At 32.4% G+C, this 17,305-nt stretch overlaps 1 protein-coding gene across 2 annotated transcripts in view; it reads left to right on the forward strand.

Moving 5' to 3' along the window:
• LOC143046193 (guanylate cyclase 32E-like) overlaps positions 1–17,305 on the forward strand; it is a 94,887-nt gene that overhangs the window by 41,587 nt on the left and 35,995 nt on the right. For both annotated transcript variants that reach the window (XM_076219234.1, XM_076219235.1), the window contains exons 3-5: positions 8,644–8,983; positions 10,790–10,939; positions 16,743–16,918. In XM_076219234.1, the coding sequence (XP_076075349.1) occupies positions 8,644–8,983; positions 10,790–10,939; positions 16,743–16,918 (666 nt within the window). The remainder of the gene's footprint in view (positions 1–8,643; positions 8,984–10,789; positions 10,940–16,742; positions 16,919–17,305) is intronic.

The raw sequence follows: 17,305 nt of genomic DNA on the forward strand, positions 1-17,305 counted from the left end.
TTTATGTGTAGTCCAATAATATGACACTTTAATCATAGTTCTGTAAGTGACTGTTCATTTATTTTCACTGACGTATGAAGGAAATGTGCTGATTAGTAATATAACATGATTTAGAAATAGTAATAAATACTTATTGAAAGGCATTTGCTAATGTCAGTTAAAACATAGTTTGCCTTTCAGCTTGTTTCAGAAATGAATAAGAGGAAATTTGTGGTATACGTTAATGAGACTTCGGAAGTGATGATATCAACTTCCAAGGAATAAAAACAGAACGCTATCTTTTAATTATGGTAACAAGATCTACAAACGTGAAGTGTGACGTATGTTCAATATATTCATTCTCGAACTCAGTACTCATACATGCAAAGAAATAAGAAGATGTGGTATGATTGTCAATGAGACTAGCACTCTCCACCTTATAGTCTTAATGTAAGAACTAAACATAGTTGTCGCTCGCCGTCTCGACATTTAAGCTACAAATTTCTTATTTGCCACAAGTTCAACCGACCATAAAATATAAGATCATATAAGGCAGAAAGATCACAATGACTTTTGCCTCTTCCGATTTGACCTTTATGATATTCAAGATCACTTGCAACGCATCCCTGGGGCTCTGGGAGTTATAAACACCGAGATTTGACTTATTACCTTGTTGAATCTGATTACATGCGGTAGTGTTCCAATTAAGTTTTGTCGGTCCGTAAACTGTAAAGTAACGACATGAGTAAACAGCCATTTGTAATCATTATGGTTTCTTTTCAATGCAGCGGTTTCTAATTTTAAGCAATATCACATTTTTCTGGCTTTCGAGAAGAACTTTTTAATGAATAAACATTCGATTTGTGAGGGTTAAATCCCAATAGATTTGGTATGACAAAACTAATAGAACCTTTATTTTGATAAATGCATCAGATTCATTGACCGAATAAACACACTAAACAGTATTATTATTATAAATGTTTGTAGAAACATATTGAATGTTTTCATCACATGACAAATAAACAAACAAAAAATACCGCAGAAAAGCGTTCAAGTTGTATAACAGAAAAAAACATAAATATTAAACCATTTGTTGAAATACTAAGTAGGCTGGTTCTGCCAACATATTGGTAATCCTTAAGATAAGGACATGTGATATGATTGCCAATGAGACAACTATCTGTTCAGAGCAAAGGACAAAGATGTTGACAATTAAAGGTCAATGTACGGTCTGTTATAACATCGCAGAATAGCGGAGTACTACTACACTTAGTTGGCTGTTAATGGAAATATAATTAGAGTGTAAGGTTAATAATATTTTGGTTTTGTTACTATTGATTTATTCTTTAAAAATAATGTCTCGACTCCATAGCACACGGATGCCCATATCGTATCATAGGGAACATGTTAACTAAGTTTCAAGTTGATTGGACTTCAATTCATCCAAAAATACCGTGACCAAAAACTTTAACCTGAACCGGGACAAACGGACGAACGGACGCGCATATACCGATGGAAAAACATAATGCTCCTATACTATCGAAGGTCGGGAAATACATTTTCAGACTCGACTAGGTTCAATAAACTTCCTGATTTATCTATATTTTTATACAGAATTCGTACCTTATCTAATTGTTTTTGAGATGGGTATCTATATATGTACTGACTTATGTTGCCACAATATATTCAAAAACAGGTTACATACTTATATGTCAAATGAACCTCTCTTATATGTTTAATTCAGATTATTGAAACTTGTCATTGATTGAACGCAGTACTATTGTGTAATGAGTTGATAAGTATTATATAATACTTTTTTCAATGAAAGAGCTCAATTTAATGTATTATATATCAGCAAAATGAATTATAATTGTATACGTTTCGTGTAAGATAAAGTCGTCTAAAGTAATCTCTGCAGACCATTGGAAGTGTTAAGTTATATCTGTATAATATCTAAATAGTATGATTGCCAATAAGACAACTCTCCTAAGACCAAAGACTGAATGACATAGAGGTTAACAACTATAGGTCACCGTAACCACGTTTCAATACATGCTCAAATTAATGTGTTTTATATATCCTGTTTTGTTTAAGAAATTTTCCCTGGAATTATACCGTTTGAATGATTTACCCATCTTTTCAACAATGTGTTCTTTGTAATTACTGACGGAGTCGGAGACTGTCTGGCTAATAAAACAAAGTAACGGATATAACCATCAACTTTGAACAACCAAATATAAGACTGAAAACAATACAAACTGCAAAAGAAATGGACCCAATGTAATTGATGTTACAGAATTATAGACAGCATATTTTGATCTCATCTCATGCAGTGACAGACCTATACCATGGTGTTGCCATGATTGACAATTAATCTTTAAAGCATGATAGTTATGTTGTGTAAGAAGTTAATGTATCGTTATATAAGTAGGATGTAATGCAAGACTACATCTAATAAAAGTCAGCCATATGATGAACAATAAATTGTGCGACTATATAGAAAATAAGAAAAAGCATACTAGAAAGACCAATTAAGTAAGTTGTTTTCACCTTCGTTATAATAGCGCTGTCTACTCCATATATTTAGTTGAAAAACTGATAAGGATGTTCGATTGTAATAATCTCCCATTTCTATTTTGAAATTTTTTAGTTTCAACCTGACAATTCTCTCTTTAATGTTGACATTTATGTTTGCAACTTGACATGTTTTAGTTTCAAATTGACATTTCTTAATTTATTTTTGGTTGACATTTCTAATTTCCCAATTGATATTGCTCAGTTCCAACTTGGAAATGAGAAATGTAAATTTGGAACGGAAGTTAAGTTTGTCTTAAAGGTGTAACAGAAGTATGTGGTGTCTAGAATCCGAAGTAACTTCTATAACAGAAATACTAAGGTTTGCCCCACTTACAGCTATATATATATGGTTCCTGTATATAATTTCAACTCCAAACGATGCTATGCTTTCACCTTTCTAAATCCTGGATAATGACCTGGAATCTTTTTACCTTTCAGTTATTATCGGTAAAAACTTTCAAATTCTGCAGCTAATTTTTCAGTTTACAGAACATATGATTCTGACCATGCAGAGGTGTTTTTTTTTTATAAATTTTCTTGAGTAGCTTGTTTGGGTGGTCGGATCTAATTAAAAATTGAAACGGGTTTATAATAAGCGGAATATGATTTTGTTGAATATTAAACCCTTTAATGCTATTCAATACGGATAAATGTGAGAAAAGCGTTCTGTAATCATTTCAGTATCGATATCTTCTTACTATAACAGCTGTGTTTAGTCAATATTTGAAGAATGCTTGCAATACTTAGATTATTATTAAGTATCTGATATTTTTGTGAAACGATGTTGTGTTGACGATTTTGTTATTTCATCATATCCGTGCAAACATTGAATTTGAAATCCATCAGTTCAAAGAAATACTTTACATAGGTATACTAGCAGTATAATTTGTAAAATAAGTTGCAGACCAGATATGATAGCTATACGCATACACTGTAAATACTATAAAAGTATTTTATACATTTACATAGCATGTGAGAAGTTAATGTTTAGTTGGGTATGCTCTCTGTAGTAGAATCCTGTTTTAATAAATGAATAAAGGGAAATGTGGGCTATACGTCCTTAAGACTCTGAATTGATGATATCAATTTGAACGGAATAAAAATAGAACGATTGACAAAGGAGTAACTAGATCTCCAGAAGGCGATCTGAAGTGTTTTCAACAGTCAACTCATAAGGGATTTTGTATATGCTGTCGTTTCTAATTTGAAGTGATATTACATGTTTTGGCTTTCGTCAATTCATAATTCAAAAGTTGTTCTTGACATTGGTATATTAGCAGTATAATTTATACACAGGTTGCGGACCAGACTGAGAACACTATCTTTAAATATGTGCATTGTACTTTAAATGTTGCCCTTCATTTTTTATAAGAAAACTGATCCAGCCAGTACTTTATCATAATATTTTATCATCGGCATCTTCATGGAAGCATAGTCTGATTTTTATTAACAATTCATTGTGAATAGTTCGACAAGCTGTCAATGTTAGAATTAATACGAGATCTGATAACACGTCATGATATCATATTATTACCACTATTGAACCTTTGCTGCATTGATACAATGACATGTGGAGATGTGGCTGTTTGTAGAACATTAAATTAAATTGTGTTGATATTGTAATATTTAGATTTTCTTTATCGCACAAGACGTTTATAAATGCTAATTCCGATCCTTTAAAATGAATACTGGTTTGTAATAGGTTTTTGCGGATTTAAAACTACGAAGATAGCTGTATGATTGAATAGAAAATTTATTTTAATCAATTTCCATTATTCCTATAAAAACAGACATAACGTTTATTGCAGCCTGGTAAACAACAGTGTAATAGCATTTGATCTAAGAACAGAAATTTGAAAATTATGCCTTGAAGGGATAAAACCTTCAATGTATATATGCTAAAACTTTCAAATTCAAGCTTCTATTATGATTATTTTTATCGAAAGTTCAACTGAGATTACATTAATAACCTCTAAATGTTATATTCTTGCTAAATTGTTCCTTGCATCTCCCAATCATTTGATAAAACGTTTGTATGTAAACGAGCGGTGAAAGATACCTAAGACATCCAAACCAATAAGTCGAAAACAAACTGACAACGCCATACAGAAAAAGGAAAAACAACGGCATACAAAACCCACCATATTTTTTTTTAATATGACTGACCTATACGAGTCCTGCCAAAATAAAAAAAATAACAGGGGTGCTCTTATGTGTAAATACGTTAGTTTGAAGTATCTAAAGACAGGACTCCTTCTTAGTGATTCTACAAAATAAAATAAAAAGAACCACCCTAATGAAAAATTAAAAGAAACACTCGAATATACACTCACAAAAAGCAGTTATATGTTATAAAAATAAGAAGATATGAAGAATAAGGATAATAGCATGTTAAATTGTTTTAGCTATCCCTCCAAAATATTTTGAAATCTACTTGAACATGGACTTGAAACTAGATAAATCAATCAAAATATAAGTTCAATTAAACAATATTGCAAATAATTAAATAATCAGAAAATGCATTTGAGTAATGTTATATATTTTAGACAATGCATTTTCTCTCTCTAAGAAAAACCACGTATTTAAATTCATCAGTTATCCTTAATTGGTAATGGGAATTGAAAACCAAATTTATTAGCAAATTCACTTACACTTACAAAACCTACGATGTACCAACATGTCTATATCAATTAAAATCTTGAAAAGATCAGCAATCGTTCATCTATTTGCATTTTATGATGAAAAGCGTATGAATCTCTTAAAAAGCAATTAAAGCTTGAGCAATGTATTGATTGCTTACCCTTTGAGAAATTTAATACGAAAGTAAGACTAATTTGATACAAAATTTAATGTTCGGGAATTACAGGCTTTAAATTGATTATTGATAATATACTTCCTAAGCTGATGTAATTAAAATGTTATACAATTTTAATGCACCAAGGAAGTCTTACTATTCTTGCTTTCTTGAAACATTTATCCAATAGGAGTTCTATTTGTTAGCATTGAAAGTGATGCTCGGAAGCATCGAGGAAGTTTCGGATTCTTGCTAACTTTATTGAAACAAAATACTATTAGAGTTATATTTGTTAGCGTTAATAGCTTTGCTCTGAAGAATCGAGGAAGTTTAGAATTCGTACATTCTCTCTTGAAACAGATATTCTATCAGAACTGTATTTGTTAGGGTTAAAATCATTACTTGGGTTTCAGTTGATGAGTTTGCTCACAGTATACACATGTACTTTTAGTGTTTTCGTTTAGAAGAATAACTCATCGATAATGTTGGGTTTCTCTGTGTTATAAATTGATGTATTTTCACATTTGATTATAATCTATACTATTAAACGAGAAGACCTCATTTTGTGTGTCGCTTCTCTTCCTTCCACAATAAATCAATCATCATGCCTCTGTGTCCTCTAGGTAACATGCATAGTCGCATTTGTCATCCATTCTTATGATTATTCAGATTGAGTTATTTTGGGAGAAAAACGGCAAAAAAGAAGTCCGGATATGATTCCGTCATCAGACTGAATTTTAGTCATAGATAAGACTTCCGGTTTGAAACATGCACAAATACAACCAATCGTATGATAGATAACAAAAATTAAAAAATAAATAAGCCAATCAGAGCGTTCTCAATATCATGGTGTTTAGATCGCAAGAACCACAACTATTATACCTCCTTATATAGGACAATTATTTTTCGCGTTTATCTACATGTAAACTACGATTATACTACTTATAGAGACTCTCTGTATTCTGTCTAACTGTTTTATTTGAAATGTTAATGTTTACTATCTAACTCTAAGGGGTCATACCAGTTGCAAATATATTAAAATGAATAAAACATGTGACACAAGTACAACCAATCGTATGATAGATAACACAACTGAAAAATAAATAAGCCATTCAGAGCGTTCTCCATATCATGGTGTTTAGATCGCAAGAATCACAACTATTATACCTCCTTAGAGAGGACAATTATTTTTCGCGTTTCATATCATGGTGTTTAGATCGCAAGAACCACAATTATTATACCTCCTTAGAGAGGAGAATTATATTGTAAACTACGATTATACTACTTTTATATATAGAGACTCCGTATTCTGTCAGGGACTTTCTATGTTAGTATAGAAAGTCCCTGATTCTGTCTACTGTTTTCTTTGTAATGTTTACTATTTAAGGGGTCATACCACTTGCATATATATTAATAAGTAAAACATGCTCAACTTCATCTAAAACTACCTCGACCAAAAACTTTAACCTGAAGCGGGACAGACGGACGGACGACCGACCGAACGAACGAACGCACGTATGCACAGACTAAAAAATATAATGCCCATAAAAGGGGCATAAAAATTTATGGTTGAAAGGGAAAATAGTGATTTGGCAAAAATGAAAGTAAGGTAGAGATTAAAGGGAGGCAGGACCTTTTTCGGGGCGTCGGTATCGGGTATTTTAAAGCTCGGGATTAGGGGTTTGATCCTTACGGAATCCGGGAATATATTTTTCGATTTCGGGATTTCGGGATATGAATTTCTTTAAATTCTGCATCTCGGGATTTTATGATTTTAGGCCCGGGATTTCAGGATCAAGACCCCTCCGACCACTCCTCAAATTAGCCGGTCTTAGTCATTTATACATGATTTATATCCTACCATTGGTATGTTAATAAGGCTCTCAAAATAAAAGGCACTGATGGATTGTCCTAGAAGCATATTTTATTAGACTAATAATGGTCTATATATAAGCAGTTACATTTATTTCATGTTTGAAACGGTGCAATTTTTTAAAATTGATTTGACTTTTACCAAAAATAATTGAATTTAACAGAAAGGAAACAAATATCGAACTTTGGAAAAAGGGAGAGGACTTTTGATACCTTTTATGAAATTCTCCATACATAATATCTTTTACAAAAAATCATCCTACAACAGTTCATGAGCTGTATATGTCCGCGATTTCGCGGGTGTGTTCTAGTATATATATATATATATATATATATATATATTTCGTGTTACTAATTTCGAAAATTAACGCAATTTTTACTAAGCAAAACTATCAAAACTGGAGGCGGTTAAAGGGGGTGGGCCAGGGTTCCCGGTCCCAGTCTGTAGACAACAATATGGTTTATTATATAGAAAATCACTGAGGAATGAAAGGGCCGGCCTCTTATCAGTCATTGCACCTCCACTCCCACCATCCACCCCAGCACTCATGAAAATGTCTGGATCCGTCTCTGAAAACTTTATCAAGTTCATACATTTCGATTAGTATAAACTCTTGACAAACATTTCTTGACTGATAGCAAGTCATTGAATAAATGCGTGAATCTGATATACAATGTAGGTAATCACCATGACCTGATTTCAGACAGGTGCAAATCTATCTTATTGTAGACAGCTACCTAAAAATAAAATCTTTGATAGGGATAATAGATTATCCGGGTAATAATAAGTTATTTGCTATATCTAATTGTCAAAGTTATCAGTATTTAGATAATTTGTTACTTTTATACATGATTTATATCGTTATCTACTTTGCAAACGATCTATTTCAAGTTAATTTATAGGTTTTGATTAAAAAAAAAATATAAGTGATATCTCATCATTCAAATCAAATTTATTTAAAGAATTATCACTATTTCACAATTGCACAATCAAGTGAGAGCAACAAACAAGTAGACATTTAGTAAAATTTTATTGTCATTTGGTATACGAAAAACAGTTTTAAAATATGCTTGTCGATACATTTGGTGGAATGTTCGGTAGGAATGTAAGGCGTCTATTTTTCAAATTTTATTTCTTTCCCCTTTTTTTCTCATTTTTATTCGAGAATTTTCAATTCTTATTTCTGTTAAACTGAGACGTAAAAATGTAAAAAAAAAAAAAAAAATATGACTTAAAAATGTACTTCTTTGTTCTTTAGGTTATTCGTTCAATATAGAGCTTATCAATAAAAACTAGTCTAAGATAATATTTAATCTTTGATTATATATTGTAGCCAATATCTTTTATATTTGGACTATAATTTGCAGTAAATCCCCATCTGTTGGACAATTATATTGTTTATTTGAATGATTTATTACAGAGGTGTCACGACTCTTCAACAACAGAACCGGATATTTATCATGATAGAGAAAGACGAACATTTGTTCGGATTCAACCGTCTACATCTAAAGTATCCAAGTCTATCATATCACTTATTCAGCATTATAAATGGAAAATTATAACAATGATAGTTGGGTCATCTCCGGTGTGGAATAAGACTGCTGATAGTCTTTCGATCTTGGCCAGAGAAAGAGGAATCGCAATAACGCAGATTGAATCTTTCAAGGAACCTTACAGTGTAATGGTTCATGGAAAACAAACTAATGAAAATAATTCTAAAATGAGAAGACTGCTTGACAAAACCTTCCAACATACCAGAAGTAAGTGCTTAATTGATCATGACAAACTTGTCCATTATACAATTACACATCATAACAAGGTCCTAATGTCTCTTCACGATGATAAAAGCTTCAACGTATAGAATTTAACACAGGATAAAAAGTCATATAATTTGAAACACAATAAATTTTTTTTTAGCATAATGCATTTGTTTTGTGATTATGGATATCACTTATCGAAGGAAATATTTGCATTAAATTAGTATAGATTTTATTACTTTGTTTTTGAAGGAGAATGAACTATTATACACAAACGTTACAATAAAGGCGATATTTCCTTTGTCTTTAAGCACTTTATAATAAACAAAGCTCGAAAATTCGAAACATAAACTTATTATCAGCCACAATTAGTGAAATATTGCCTGAAATTCGCCCAGTAGATATAGTTTTTTTTATTTACATGTACTTGAACAAGAATCGCACGAGATAATGTTTTGATTTAATAATGTGCTAGATTCAAGACATGCAATTGTCAATCTTTTTCAATGGCATATACAAAACAGTGTCGGGGAATAGAAGATTTTCTAACGTTGATTAGGAGTACATTATTTTAACTGGTACGTGTATCTAAATGTCAAAACAATACCCTTAATAAATAAGAGTAACTGATGAACTAAAGGCCGACAGAGAAATAAAGAATGGGAAACAAATATCGTACATGTATACATGATTATTATGATTATTCAAACTACAGAGTTCAAGAAAGTAAAACCATAATGAAATATTAAGATTGCCTTGCCAATTGTCGTTCTGTTCCGCCTTTTGCTAGATATTTTTTTGGTGAGAGTTGGTCGTTGACTAGATCAATGTGGTTCTCTTAAGCTTCAACGGAGATTAAAACCCAATATATATTACATGCAATTCATTTATTTTATGTTTAAAACATTTCCTCAAAAGGTCATGGTCTTGTAAAATACCAACATATCTTAATTGTAATATTGGAAACTTAATTGTGCAGTTAGGCTGAAGATTTTCTAATAAACTCAAAGTGATTATTCCATCAAAATATGTAACTTTGAGCTCGTTTAAGGACTATACCTAAGGGACGACCATTCTGCACTGTAACGTGATAAACTGAAACGACCTTTCCCAAGTATTATCCTGTATGTAAATGAATATCATAAAAAAACAATAGTTGGAAATTATTGTGAATGAAAACTGAAAATAGATATTCCCCTATAGCTCTGTCTCTAAAATCGTCCCTGGCGTTGATTGAAAATAAGTATACCTGCTGAAAGAAATTAGCAGCTTTACCCCAAAACATCCACTTTTTTGTGAAAACATCTTACTGTTCTTCTCTAATCTCGCGAAAAAATGTGCTGAGGTGCGCTTTCAATTGTGGGTTTTAAAACGCCATGTATATGATTGATTTCAAGATTGGTACTGTAGTAACCGGATTTATTAACAGGTGACTCAGACATAGACTGATAATATATAAGACACAAAATTAACAAAGTTATTCAAAATTATATTATTGGAAAAAAAAATATTCAAATTTCTTTAGTTACAATATCTACTTACTTAAAAGTTTTTTTTTATTGCAGGTAAATTTTGTCAATTCAATATAAATTTATTAATTATGTATTGCTGCCCTACTTATTTAGTTTGAAATTACCTATATAAATCATTTAGAAGCTATTGTTTCAATGCAATGTTCCTAAGATGAGATATAAATCCTTGGACTGAACGATATTTTGCATGTCAGAGAATAATAATTAATTACTTAGACAATAGAAAAGGAAATAACAAAAACCCTTTAGTAGACTTAATCTATTGATTCCATTTCAGTCTACGTTTTTCTGGGAGATTATCATGCCTTGATTGATTTTGTGAGGGCCATGCATGCCAAACCGGAAACGAATACTGGAGAATATGTGGTAATTTCAGCCGACCAGAAGCCTTACTTCCCAGGCAGCGACAATAAATATTTCCTCAGGCGTATGTATTGCAATTTTGATATATCAGTGATAACTTAAAATGGCAGTAACAAAAGTTATGTTTAATATATCAGTGACATATATTACATTTTCAAAGACATATATGTGCAGTTTTCATGACATATTTTATGCACCAGCGATACATTTCATTTTCATACGGAATCTGCCTGCATTAAGACTAAAATAACCAAAGCAGATTTACAATACATATAATCCAATGTTTCTGATCTAACTTTGTCATTAAATATAAAATTGTACGCTGTAGTACAAAGCCATCAGATTGGGTCCGTTTCGAATAAAGATCCAAAATAAAATAAGTATCCCCAAATAAATTAGTTAACCGATTAGTATATCACAAGTTAAGGAATATTTATGCTATGTTGATAGTGGCTCTTTTAATAATATCAGTGTTTGTCTAGGGAAACATACTTTATCTATCAATTGGAGTTTTCTTTGATGAGTCTTTTGTAGACGAAACGCGCGTCTGGCGTATATACAAAATTTAGTCCTGGTATGTCTGATGAGTTCATTTGAACCAGCTTATGAAGCTTTGAATATTTTCAATGAGTTACCTTGAGTTGTCTTTTTGTTAAGAGATGTTTGTTGCTGATTTGATGAGTCGAGCATTTTCTACCTGATTTTTATAGATTGTTATCATATTTAATTGTAATACTACTGAAACAGTTAAGTACAGTGTTGAGCGGTCATACACATACATGTTTAACCCTTTCATAAGTCACAAAAGGACAGGAAGACTAAACGACAAGCAACATTTTAGAATGTAATTCTATACCTAAAAGAAATAAAACAAGTTAAGAAGCATGACGTTTAACAATAACCGATTAAGGCGAAGTGTACGTAATTAAACTACACAATGGATTTTTTTTAAAATTTTACATGTAGATTCTGCTTGTAAAAATAAATCGGAAAATAAAATAAAAAAGGGGGTAACCGTTTGCGTTTTTGAGATACGAGCTGTTGAAGTTAACAGCATCATACACCAAAATTACAAAGGATATATATAGGGAAAATCGTGAAATTCGGCAGGTATTGTTACATTTCCAAGATTTTCTATTATATTAGACAATCGATTTTTTTTTAAATTCATGAGACGATTTTAAAATGTCTGAGGAATCGATTGGTGCAAAGAAAGTCCTTAGCAACCGTGCTACTTTTCAAGCTATACCCTGTTAAAGTTGAATCTTGAGTTTAAAAAAAACAAAAAACGACAACGTTATTGACGTCGCCGCAACAGTTACGACGCTTCATATAGTCCTATACTTGTATGAAGTATATACCGTTTTGTTGGAGTTCGTGTTGCTCGGTCTTTAGTTCTTTATGTTACGTTTTGTGTACTATTGTATTGTATTTGTCTATTATATTCGGGTGCATGCGGAGATCGCCAAGCTAGAAAACGGTTGACATTTTCTTCATCATGAACTAGAACTATTTTTGACCTTGATGCCTTATTTTTTGTTAAAATCTAAACACTGCGAAGTGTTTTCAAAATCTTTGTAAAACTTGCATTCTCAAAATATCAGCCATCTGTCTGGCACAGGATAACAAATCAATATTTAAGTAAATTTAAGTTGTGTGGTAATTCTTAGTACATTTGGGTAAATTCATCTTATCTTTATGCCGCATAAGCATCTCTATAATTCAACACATCCCTGAGCCACGACATTATATATTTTATGCATTGCATGCGCTTCTTTTTATCACAATCCAGACCGGCTAGTAACCGTTGTATAACTTTACACGTCTGAAGACGAATATTTGCGTGAAACATTTTTGTATGATTTTTATTTCTGGAAATCAATCTGAAATCTACAACAGTCCATTTCCGAAAGTCGGGCTGGACCTTTACTTTTATGTGCATTCGGGATTTACACAAATTGTAACCCGAATAATTCAGTCGTATTATTCAGCTGATGTACGGATGCTACATTTCTCGTGTGGGAGAAAATCGGACATGGAAATGGCTTGAATTATTCGAGTTACTCGAATTGAAACTCGGGAATATATTTCTAGCTGTTCGGAATTCGCGGAAACAAATGATTGTTTTTCGGCATTACGGTATTGAATCAATAGAGATACCATTTTTTTTTCTTTTAACAAATTCGAATACCAGTCAGTTTATAGGACTTCAGTTTGAAATAGGGGCGGCAATCCATTCATTTTATCCAATCAATTGGAAGAGGGGGTCAACATTGATAGTTAAAAAGCCTTGAAATATTCGATAAAAAACGTTGAATGTAAATTATATGAACTGCAAAGTCTCATATTATAAGACTAGTAAACCACAGGCTTCTCAATTCTTGTATGAACATGAACTAGGTGAAAACTTAGAGCTGTCCGAGTGCGAGATCCTCATGGATAATCATCGAGGTCGTTAAACACCCCTTGCAGTAAACTTTGGTTGAATTTAAAAAAAATCGAAATGTAATAGTCTGAACACATTTCACCTCTCATTCCACGAAATATTAAATTGCAGTTACAAGTATCACAAAACTTCCCTGACCTCTTTTCTTTAACCATAATAGAGGGGGGAGGGAAGGAGGGATCCAGATCCCGAAATCCCAGGCCTAACACGAAATCCGGCGAGGTCCCGAATTAAAAAAAAATTTAAATCCTGACTACCCGAAATTCGGAAATAGAATTCCCGGATCCCGAAAGGGTCAATCCCGAAATCCCGAGCTTAAAAACACCCGATCCCGGAGTTCCGATAAAGGTCCTACACCCTCCGCTCCCCCCTTCCGTAATACTATATTCTATTCATTCATAATCTTGAATTGAGACTTGATACTTCAAAATTACATTCTTTAATTTTGAATGATGCACACAGGCACAATAAAAGAAAACAGATTTCGCTATATATCTCTTCGAAATTGGAATTTGTGAAAAAAGAAATGACATGTTATATTTTATCTTACATGTGTACTTTCAATTTCAAAATGGTTCTTAATTTACTTTTAGTTTTCCCATAAATTGCGAACGGAATAGAAGACACCTGACTGTTTATTTTCTGCACATGTAGAAGAAGTTGAAAACTGGGAGTTGAATGACATAATTTTTACTTATTTTAAGATAAATGTTAGAGTGAGACAATTTTTAAGTTACTGAGTAATTTTTGGGGCATAATATGTTTATTTTTTGTTTGGTTTCCGTCTTTGTTCTTCCGACTGGTAAGTTTTGCACTAGTGGTCAAATTATTCTCTTGGTATCGTCTGATTTCTTATATGAATATAAATCATGTCCTTAGATTTTCAATTGCACAAAATACGAACATTTCAACGTCTTTTTAATTAAACAATTATTACATCAAAAGCATCAACAAAGGGTCTCTAATATTTATAATCAATCAAGAATCTTATTGAAATAGTAATTAAAATAAAATTTAAAAAAATATGTTACACGATGCGTATTTAATTTGATACGGCTGTCATACAAGTGAGAGGTTTAGCTACAGTGCCGTAACTAGCCTCTTCAAATAGTGAGGCAAAATATAGTGAAAAATTTTTGGCAAGGGACTGGGGGCCGATCAAGGCCCCCAGAAGCTCTGAGAAAAATAACGTAAAATCGTGCATTCTGAGCGTTTCCCGGACTCTTTCTGACATTGAAACGCAATTAATTTTTAGCTTTTTTTCGACAATATTCTAGTCTGAAAGCAAAAACATAGACTCATTGTAATTTAAGACTTTAAGTTTTTATGGACAACATTAAAAGACCGATATGTAGGACAAAGCAAAATTCGTAATTCTCATAATCATTCATACCGGATATGTCTGTCTGTTTTAGTCTTGTATTGTCTTAGACTTTGGTGATAGTTTTATCAGGGCCGTAACTAGCCTCTTTTAATAGTGAGGCAAAATGTATTCGCCGAGCGGAGCGAGGCGAAAAAGAAAAAAAATTGGCGAGGGGTCAGGGAAACTCTGAGAAAAATAACACAAAATCGTGCATTCTGAGCGTTTCTCGCACTCTTTCTGACATTGAAACGCAATTAATTTTTAGCTATTTTTTCCGACAATATTCTGGTCTCAAATCAAAAACATAGATTCCTTGTAATTTAAGACTTTTAGGTTTATGGACAACATTAAAAGACCGATATGTAGGATAAAGCAAAAATCACAATTCTCATAACCATTACTTGAATACCGGATCTGTCTGTCTGTCTGTTCTTGTCTTGTATTGTGCTTAGTCTTTGGTGATTTTTTATGACTAGATTTAAATATACTAACAGTGTAGTATTATACTTTAAGTACTGGTACTGCTTAAGTCGACACTAGGGACCATCTTGGTGGCTCTGTTTTACGGTATTAATGATTCTTTTATTGTTGAAGACCCTCCAGCAACTTTGACCATTAATCGTTAGTTTTTTTTAATGCATTGACTTTATGTGCGATTAGGATTCGTGTACATTTACTCCATATTCCTTTATTTTCTGTTAAAGGGGATGTACATGACTTAATGCAAGTTTAACCCTTCTATGTAAAAGTTCTTATGGCAATTCATTATTGTTTTTTTTTTTCTCAAATTATTTGATACCTGGGAATTGGTGACCTTATTTTTATTTAAACCATGTCAGCAATCTAGTTTTATCTACCAAAAAAGCCAGTTTTGTATTCTTTTATATCAAGTTCAATTGTCCATTCAGAAACGACCATTTTTTCTGTGTCTTGTAGCATCGTATATTCTTAAAATATTTTCTAGCACAATATATTGACATCAGTGGGCATGCAACATTGCAAAATAAAGTATACCGCTGTTCGAAATTCATAAATCGATAGAGAAAAAACAAATCCGACGGAGGGAAATGCATCAAATATAAGAGAACTATGACACACCAGAAGCACAACATTAAAATGAAACACATACAGAAACGAACTATAACAATGGCCATTTCCCTGACTTAATTGGTACAGGGCATTTTAAGATAGAAATGGTGGGTTGAACATAGTTTTGTGGCATACCAAACCTCCCGCTTTAATGGCAATGCTAATTATAACATTAAATTCACAACATTACATGACAGGACTACAATACAAATAAATGGGAGAAAATATAGGACAGATAAACAAACGATTAATAGCCAACAAAAGGTACTTCGGTCAAAATTTAATACGTCAGACGTGCCCCACCTCCACACAAGACTAACCATCGACGCGCAGATGAAAAAAGTTTGAAAGCTAAAGCAAGTTCAAAGCTGAAAAGCACTGAGGACCAAAAGTTTCAATACGACCAGGAGTATCCACCTGGCAGCAAAACCACACATTTACAAATGAAAATTAACACTCAGACTATAGTCATTAAGTAGGACAATAAATAAACAAAAGACCAACCCGGGACCCAGAAGTACAAATAATTATAGACCATCAACTCTGAAAACTAAAAGTAAAATAGAAATATGGATCACGAAAAACATGCAGAGGCGACACCAGAGAGTGAAAAGAACTTGCTTCTTGCTACTTAGACACCTTCCGTGAAAACAATTTGATATAAAGACAATCTTTTGTTTCATTTTTTTTTTTTTTTTTTTTTTTTGAAATTTCTAACATGAGGCATTTGCCTCATTTGCCTCAATGTAGTTACGGCCCTGCAGCTAGCTATAAAACCAGGTTCAATCCACCATTTTCTGCATTAGAAAATGCATGTACCAAGTTAGGAATATGACATTTTTTATCCATTCATTTGATGTTTGTGATTTTGATTTTACCATTTGATTAGAGGCTTTCGTTTTTGAATTTTCCTCAGAGCTTCCTTGCGATTTTACTTTTTTTATATGTTTAACTTTGAATCGCTTACAGAACCGTATGAAACGGAACTTAAAGAACGACACATAAAGGCATTTCACCCTTTGATGTTACTTGCACCAAGAGCTGCCACTAGTCCTGAGTGGGGAGAGTTCCTTGATGATGTTAGAAAGCGAAACACGAAGAGTCCAATTAATCTACCTGTATTTCCAGGAAATCTTAATACCGAGGTAACGCATTACATTGTATTGTGAGATAATCCGCAATGCCTTATATATTACAACTTTCTATATATATTCAAGCTTAGGACTGGTCAAATTTCATTTAGAAATCACTGCCAAACGTGAACATAGAACATCAGACGCAACAAGTTTATAAAGTGTAATTATTTTATTGAACGTGATGCGCTTTAGGCTTATTATATCTGTGTAACTAAAGAGTATTTTGTTTAAGTGCTGCACAATAAGGAAAAGGTTCAGCCAATTTTAGATAATCACAATTGGTACACAGTTTTATCGTTTCATGTGGTTACATTTCAAGGCTCTGACTATGGAAAGTAAATACGAATAGATGGAGTGTAAGATAATGAGACAGCAATCAAACAACAAAATGAGCTC

This window comes from Mytilus galloprovincialis, chromosome 9 (assembly GCF_965363235.1).
Source record: "Mytilus galloprovincialis chromosome 9, xbMytGall1.hap1.1, whole genome shotgun sequence".
Taxonomy (NCBI): domain Eukaryota; kingdom Metazoa; phylum Mollusca; class Bivalvia; order Mytilida; family Mytilidae; genus Mytilus; species Mytilus galloprovincialis.